Source organism: Lottia gigantea, assembly GCF_000327385.1.
Source record: "Lottia gigantea unplaced genomic scaffold LOTGIsca_85, whole genome shotgun sequence".
NCBI lineage: Eukaryota > Metazoa > Mollusca > Gastropoda > Lottiidae > Lottia > Lottia gigantea.
The window spans coordinates 418731-427832 of NW_008710807.1; the positions used below are offsets into that span (position 1 = coordinate 418731).

At 34.7% G+C, this 9102-nt stretch overlaps 1 protein-coding gene across 1 annotated transcript; it reads right to left on the bottom strand.

The window, feature by feature from the left end:
* Nucleotides 1-2310: 2310 nt before the first annotated feature.
* LOTGIDRAFT_133609 (hypothetical protein) lies at nucleotides 2311-9102 on the bottom strand (the record flags this gene model as incomplete). The annotated part of the gene is made up of 14 exons (XM_009067712.1): nucleotides 2311-2439; nucleotides 2814-2990; nucleotides 3303-3388; nucleotides 3882-4095; nucleotides 4441-4613; nucleotides 4857-4943; nucleotides 5359-5477; nucleotides 5826-5875; nucleotides 6216-6369; nucleotides 6885-7074; nucleotides 7438-7541; nucleotides 7728-7921; nucleotides 8249-8332; nucleotides 8986-9102. The coding sequence occupies 14 exons, from the start codon at nucleotides 9100-9102 to the stop codon at nucleotides 2311-2313; spliced, it is 1878 nt and encodes a 625-aa protein (XP_009065960.1).

Here is a 9102-nt window from a genome sequence, read left to right on the forward strand (position 1 = left end):
TCATTGTCATTATATCACTCGTGACTCGTGGGACTCATTGCCATTATATCACTAGTGACTCATGAAACTCATGGCCATTATATCACTATTGACTCATGGAACTCATTGCCATTATATCACTAATGACTCGTGGGATTCATTGCCATTATATCACTAGTGACTCATGGAACTCATTGTCATTATATCACTAATGACTCGTGGAGCTCAATGCCATTATATCACTAGTGACTCATGGAACTCATTACCATTATATCACTGGTGACTCATGGAAATCAATGCCATTATATCACTAGTGACTCATGAAACTCATTGCCATTATATCACTAATGACTCGTGGAACTCAATGCCATTATATTACTAGTGACTCATGGAACTCATTGCCATTATATCACTGGTGACTCATGAAACTCATGGCCATTATATCACTAATGACTCGTGGAACTCATTGCCATCATATAGTGACTCATGGAGCTCATTGTCATTATATAGTGACTCGTGGAACTCATTGCCATCATATAGTGACTCATGGAGCTCATTGTCATTATATAGTGACTCGTGGAACTCATTGCCATCATATAGTGACTGATGGAGCTCATTGTCATTATATAGTGACTCGTGGAACTCATTGCCATTATATCACTAGTGACTCGTTGAACCCATTGCCATTATATCACTGGCGACTCATGAAACCCATTGCCATTATATCACTAGTGACTCATGAAGCTCATTGCCATTATATCACTAGTGACTCGTGGAACTCATTGCCAATAAAAAGTGACTCATGGAACTCATTGCCATTATATAGTAACTCATGGAACTCATTGCCAGTATATAATGACTCGTGGAACCCATTACTAAACCATTGCCATAAAAGCAGTGTGACTTGTGAAAGGGTTGATGATGATTTATGCTTAGTGTCTGTAAATGTTTCTTCAGTTAAATAACACAAAAAATTCAAATTGGATAAACAGATTTAATGATAAATAGCAAGTCCACACCAAAAATCGGTGGTGGTTGTACATTTTGATAAAACTAGGCCATAACCAAATAGACCAAAATATATACAGAATTTATACACAAATATCTTATATATTATTATGTCTTTAAGATATATACCAAGATAAATTCTATATTTTCTTTAACGCATAATAAACCTTACTCTCAATTTTACATAAAAATCACAGACTTTTACAACATCCATTTTGAAGACAAAACTTTGTTCCAATGTCTGATAGCATTACATGTCTTAATGATTATCTATCTACAAGAAGGACATCCAATTATAAGTTTACGCTTAATAGTACTTCTCTTTGAAGAAGCCCACTGCTTTATAATTTTTACTCCTGATTTTGACATTATTTGGGTGAGACTTTTGATTGATGGAATTGTCTTGCTTGTACGGACTTTTAATACTAAATATAGAACTTGACTTAAGCAACATCTTGAATATACAAATAAAATCGCATGCAACAATGACTAAATGCTTCTGTTTTTAAGCATCTTAAAACTTATGGAAATTGATTTTTGCTCTCTTTTTTTTTTTCAAATAAAATCGTGTTTTACAAAATCTAATCTTGTGTGTGATATAATTTTCGTTTTAACAAAAATAGGGCTTTGAAGCACAAGGCATTATTTGGTAACTAAATAAGGGTGATCCCTGAATAGAGATGACCACTGTAAAGGTGTCCATTAAATGAGGGTCTCTGCAGAAATTGGTTGACCCATAAGAAGGCGCGTCCACTGAATAGAAGTGTCCACTGAATAGGGGTGTCCACTGAATAGAAGTGTCCACTGAATAGGGGTGTCCACTGAATAGAAGTGTCCACTGAATAGGGGTGTCCACTGAATAGAAGTGTCCACTGAATAGGGGTGTCCACTGAATAGGGGTGTCCTATACTTAAAACTTAAATAATAAGGGTAAAAGACTCTAAAATAACATTAAACCTTAACAAATAACAGATACATAATAAGGAATATTACAAATTACAATCAATTATCTGACATCCCTTAGAATTTCATTGAACTCTTCCACACTTTCGCATATTCTAAATCAATAGCATACAATGTTATAAAAGTATGGGAGAGTTCATTTGTAGAATTAGGGATATTTAATGTCTACTCACACCTTGCTTTTTGAATTGTTCATGAAGGAAACAACAATAATTTACAAGGATACCAACTTAGTTTCTCATGGATTGTGTCTACCAGCTGGCCTTTGTCCAAAAAAGATGAAAAAAATCTGTTTAAAAAAAGCAATTTCATTACAATATCATTTTGAATCTATTATATAAATGTTGATAATTTAAAAAATTAAGCCTTGAGAAGGGCATTGACAACAGCCTTGGCATTCAGATTACGGAGATCAGTGTACGTCTGCCCAGTACCAACAAATACTATTGGCTGTCCTGTTGTATAGGTCATAGATATAGCTGCTCCAACCTGAAATATAAATATTTTTGATAAGAGATACACATACTTAATGAGGGGATACAGGTGTCTAAGTAGCTTAGAATGAGCAAGTTGAATCAGAGCTAGAGTGGCACCATCTTTGATTGGTTTGTCTGTTAAGCTCCTCCCTCCAAGACAGATCATTCGTACACTATCATAGGTTAAGACCCCCCCCCCCCTTTATTTTAAGACCCTTCTTCCAACATAGCTTAGGTTACACCCCTCTTTCATCATATATCATTTGTACACTAATATGTGTTTAGGCCCTAGTTTTAATTGTGACTTGGCCACACCCAATATCAGTGTCATATTAGAATGGTCAGTTAAGTCCCTCCCACTAAAACCAAGCCACACCCATGTTTTACCTTATCATCAATGGTATCAAATTTACTGAGTATTATACCATCAATCAGTCGTGGGTCTGTCATATTAGAATGATCTGCCAGCGCCTGGTTAAACCTGGTCAATTGGTCTACAGCCTCATTTCCCACTAGGGCTTCACCCACAAACAGAACTAGATCAGGTTGGTTCAATTTTATAAGCTGGAAATGAAACATGAAAGATTTTTTTGACTTTTAGAAGTGGAGAGTACATATCCAGTTTAATCAAAATTAGACCAAACTTTCGTTGTTTTTTTATAAGCTTATATATTTTTAATATAGCCACTTCAGTTAGAGTCTCACGACAGCCCTCTTGAACATTGTCAAATTAACCTTTTGACCTAGCACAAATCAAAAATACAAAACACTCCTGATTAAAGTCCTGTCCACATCATTTTACTTTAATTTTCAACGTAACCTGTTTGTGTTTAGAGGTTAAAAAAGAAAGGTAATAATTTGAATATTTAAACCAACCTTGGCTAGAGCTCTCATCAATGGTTCATTATCCTGCATCCTACCAGCGGTATCAACCAATACAACATCTATTCTTCGGTCACGAGCTGTAATAAATATACCACAATTAAGCAATTGAATACACCCACTCTTAAAGAGATTGCAAAGGAATTGCAAAGAGGTTTTTATGTGTATCATTGATTTGAACCATTTCAATCTCAAGTCAGATGTCGGTGGTTCCTGCAATGCCACTGAAACTAACCGTTTTAAAACAAAAAGAAAGAAAGAAACACTCATTTTTACAAGGATAACAATTTAAATTCATGAGGATCATTTATAACTGCTGGTCCTTGACCAAACCTTTTGATATTGATCTTGCCCCTACTTACAGCTGGGTCATCATTGCAAAGGGCACCTTTCTTGTATCAAGGAATGCAACAATTTGATTGTATGATACGCCAGAGAATACAGCCAATCAGAGTCCTCAGTAATCCAATCAAAGCGGTTTATATACATGATCCATGATACAAGAAAGGTGGCTATTGCCGTCAAGGTATGAGTATGAAGTTCGTAAGAGCATGACATTGTGCAGACACCTACCATGGTTAATGGCCTCTAGAGCTATACCAGCAGCATCCTTCCCATATCCCTTCTCATACAGTTCTACCATTCTCTGACCATTGTGGGCCTCCGGTGGGTGAAGGGAGTTCAGTTTACGAACATGAGTTCTCAGCTGTTCAACAGCTCCTGCTCTAAATGTATCACAAGCTGCTATCAATACACGGAATCCATTCTCAATCAACCAAAAACAGATCTACAAATACACAATATGAATTACATAATAGTATTGTCAAAGGGGGATAACAGCACCAGGTATTCAAGAACTGTGAGAGGTGGGGGAGGGAGTCTGGCGGCGAGGATTTTGATTTTTATAAGTTTCTAACCAGATATTAGAACACCTAAATTGAGACTTTGTACCAAAATTCATCAAGAATGTATGAAAAATGCAAAAATAGAGCACAATTGTTCAGAAAAATGTCCTAAAGATCAAAATTGCAGTCAGTCATTTTGGACTTCCAATCAGACAGGACTGGCAAAAACAGAGAAATCTAAATCAACAGCACTGGGTTGGCCCAAGTTCTGGCAATGTCTAACAAACCTTGGCTAAATTAGTTGATTTTCCAACCCCATTGACTCCACAGAAAGTGATAACATAGGGTCGTTTTTTACTGCGACAGTCCATAGCATCACGTAGAATGTCAATACGTCTCTTAGGAGCCAATAACTGGACACAGGAATCTTGTAGAGTCGCCTTTACAGTCGTAGTTATTCCTAAAATTTATAAATTTTCAAATATGAGTTTCGAATTTAACAAATTAAAATGACCTAAAAGGCTGACATAAAAACAAATCTTGCTAAATTTCAAATACTCTCTGGTATCAGATTCTATGATGTATGTATGGACATATTTGGATGATGCAGCTTCTTTACTAATGTTGAGAGCCTGATTTTTAATCCCTTACTTTCAGATCAGAAAAAATATTAAAATATGACTGAAATAGAAGTTTTACTTACTACTGAAAGTTCCCAGAACTTTTCCTTCCAATTTTACAGCAACAGAGTCACACAGATTCTGAGCAATATCTGCTGCCACATTTTTAGCTATAAATAGAAAATAACACCATGGCATAAAATCTTGACATATACTTGCCAAAAATAGATATAAATACTGTTTCACAACATACAGTTCTCACTCTAACCCTAGGGATTGAATCCTCCACAAGGTAAGAAACATTCTGATGCCTGTGCTAGTGGTTCTGAGAGTCAGCCCAGTGTCTGCTCTCACCCCCTAATACTGAAATTATCCTTAAAATGAGTGCTGCATTCAAAGAAGACATCCAAAATTGCTCAGAAAACTATAGTACAATATCAGAATGTAATCTATTTGAAACCAGTCGGTCATTCCAACTTGGAAATCAAAAAATGAAATTTGTGCTCTTGAGAAAAGTATGCACATGTTCAAGGTGTAACATTTAGCAGTATTGGGGTCAAAGTTCAAATATTAGTCACAACATACCAATAAGATGGTCCCTCATCTTGTCTAAAGCTGGTGCTACATCTTCTTTAGTTAAAGCTTTAGATCCTACCAGGTTTTTAAACATGTTAAACATTCCAAACCCTCCAGATTTATTAGATCTACAATATACACAAAAAACACATAAATTATACACAAAGATATGAATTACATGTATATGAAAACTTACAGGGACAGGTTCACCATCCATTAGACCAATCTTACCTTAGTGTCAGAGACAGGATTTTTTTTTAGCAAAACAGTAATAGTGTTCACATCTCACTGTCTAAATTTGAGCCTTCAAATCTATGTGTTTCCAGAATTACCTATGTTTGTAATTTAAAACGACTCCTCCTCTTTTAGAGATATTTAAAAAGAGTGAAACTTAGCAAAGTGTTAAAAAAACGTACTTGGTATTGGTTTGTTGTCTTTCTTCTTCTTCTTCCTCTTCCTCTTCCTCTTCACTGGACTCAACCTCTATATCCTGTAGACTACCTGACATCTTACCAACAAGAGCAACCTGGGTAACAAGAAAGATCATGTTTAGGTTGTCTAAAATGAAATGATACAAGACTTATCTTGCATACTCTTGTGCGTCTCTCATACATAACTCTTACATATTTCCTTTCAGACCACAAATAAATTCCTAGCAAATGATATTAACATTGTAACATTTATTCCACAAACATATTGTTCAGTCTCTCTGTGGGGATCATTGATTGGCTCATTCACTATCATACAATCCAATCAAATTGCTGCATTTTCAAACTGCTATGATACAAGAAAAGTGCCTTATGATGTCAAGGTATAAGAGAGAGTCCTGACAATGTGAAGATTGTACTAATAAAATTAAATCAAACCTCAGCCTCTGATGGAGCTATAGTTTCATCTTGTTGACCGTTTTCATTAGGTACACAGTAATCTAACTCAGCAAAATCTTTACTGGTTCCCCCCATATCCCACTTCGTGGCTTTTTTACCTTTCTTCTTTTCTTCTACTTTAGGGCTTTTAGGACTTTAAATAAATAACATCTTAATCATCTGATGTCATTATGCAACCAAGTTTCCTTTCAGAGTGTCCACATGGCAATACTAGACTGTATTAAACATCTGGAACCACTCTAAGACTGTGTTTTGTAAATTTAGCTCCCCATTTTACAGAGTACGCATGGTCAAATCTTATAATCATAAAACATCGGGAGTCACTCAAAGACTGCGTTTGTCAATTCAGCTTCCCTTTTAGAGAGTCCACATGCTATAATTATCTTATTAATGCACAGTGTTCACACAAAAGTACTGTAAATTTCTTATATAAAAAGCCCTGCTGTGGAATAGCTCAGTTGGTAGCGTATCGGGGTTGATCGGGGCGCATCTGCTAGGTGTTAAGGTGCAGTGGGTTTGAATCCTCAAGGTAAGAAAAATTCTGATGCCTGTGCCAGTGCTTCAAAGAGTAGGCCCAATGTCGGCTTTCACCCCCAAATACCTAAGCCCTGACCTGTGCTTGCTAATCTAAATATTTTGAGCACTCACCTTTCAGACTTTGGTTTCTTGCCCTTATTAAATAGTTTCATTCTATTTTTCATGATTGTCTCCTCGTCAAGTTCTCCATTAGTATTAGTAGTCGAGGTAGAGGAATTATTAATATTATTATTATTACTAGTATCTACTGTTCCATTAGTCTTAGCACTCTCTACTACACTCGGCACCGATTTACTATTTTCTACCACTGAAATGAAGTGAGTTAAATTTATTTTCCAAATGGCATAAGGAACTGCAGAGAAATTAAATGCTCAAATTGAAATGAAATGGAGTTTTGCTTCCATATTTCATTAAAGAGTAGGCTAATGAAGATACAACGCCATGCAGTGGGCAATGAAGGTTTTTTTTTATTGTCAAAGGATATTTAAATTGCACAGCCTTTAAAACACAGGGCTTCAAAATACATCACTGACAGGGAGAAACCTTAAGATATCAGCCCAGCCTACGACAGACCACTTCAGCTCCAAGCTAAAAAGCTAAAGTCTTTTCCAGACCACCATAATTTTACTCAAAAATAAGTTTGGCTTACATTTTGGCAGTTTACTCTCCTTTCCTTTAGCAGGTTTTTTATTATTATCTTTTTTATTTTCTATCATAGATGATACACTTTTCTTAGATTTGTTGGATTCTTCATATGTTTTCATTTGTCTGCAAAAAAAACCCCTGTCTTATGAGCTAAAATTCAGATGCAGTGTACAATGAAGGAAAATTGTCACAATAGGAGCTCCATTTAGTGATAAACCAATAAGATTTTACTGTAATTCTCAAGTGACATTTAGTGTTAAAGATCACATTAATACTGTGTTCTGTTATTCAAAATGATTATAAACTTACTTAGGCTTTCTGGCCTCCTCTTCACTCTCTCTCTCCCGAAGTCGAAGCAATCCATGGAATGAATCATTAAAATCAAAATTCGCAGAATAATCTTTATGTTGTAAGACATTTTTATATCTATTTCTAAACTCAATTTGTATATCAGTTAAAAATTTATCAACATACGATAACTTGGCTATATTCTGATACGCTACCTAAAAATATAAAATAATTTCATTTACAAAAAATTTCAATGGAGTTTTTTAAAAAAATGGAAAGAATCATTTATTAGAAGGATAATAACTTAAATTAACGAGAATCCTGTCTACCAGCTGGTAGTTAATATAGTTATTCCATCAAAAAGTGAAATAGCTCAATTGGTAGAGAGTTGGATTGTTATTTGTTTGGCTATTCGGTGCAGTAAGTTAGAATAAAATTGTTGTCAAGATAAGAAAAAAATCCTAAAGCCACAGTCATTGCTTTCGAAAGTTGGCCTGGTGTCTGGCAACAACTTTCAACCTAATTACCCAATACATACTTACCACAAACACCAACTCAAACTCATTATCAAGTTTGTATTTTAATATCAATTTATCGTGATTAAATGTATTACTACCACTTCTCTCCTAAAAAAATAAACTTATCAATAAAAACAAATATTACATTGGTGAAGTAAAATTGATAACCGTATTGTGAATAATAAAAATCAAAGGATTTAATGTTAATTTCAAATCAGGCTTAGTTACATGTGAAATCCTTGCTAATATCAATGAAATGATAAACTTATTCGACACTTTCATATTTTTAAAATTAACTACAGGGCTTTAAGCCATATGTTGCCACTCGTTTTAAAATTTCTATAATTGGTCTCATTAGAGTAGCATAGGCTTATAATATATTCATTGATAGTATAGTATAGGCATATAAGCTTAAACATACAAGTTTGTGCCATTATTAATAGGCAACAATTAAAAACCAAAATGATATTTGGCTTGTTGAATGCTGTTAATTTAACTTATTAACACATTATTTTGTTCAATATCCAAATCAATTCTGTGTCAAATTGAATAAGGATGAGATAGATTGGTCAGATCATAATATGTGCTAATAGATTGTTTATCAAATACTGGAATAATATAAGCACTCAATGACTCTAGATCAATAGTAAATGGATTACGACATACGTATTTCACAGAATAGATCAAAAAGAAATTCGTCTGTTTCTGTTTACATCATTCACGTTTGATTCTATGAAATTTAATCAAAAAAGTAAAAATACCTGGAGAATCACACTCTTGATCAGAGCGTTGACAGAGGGAGTAAAAAGTTGAGATGTTCCTTGGAAACACCAAAGAACAATTCCACCTTTACTGAAAACACTAAAGAAATCCAACAT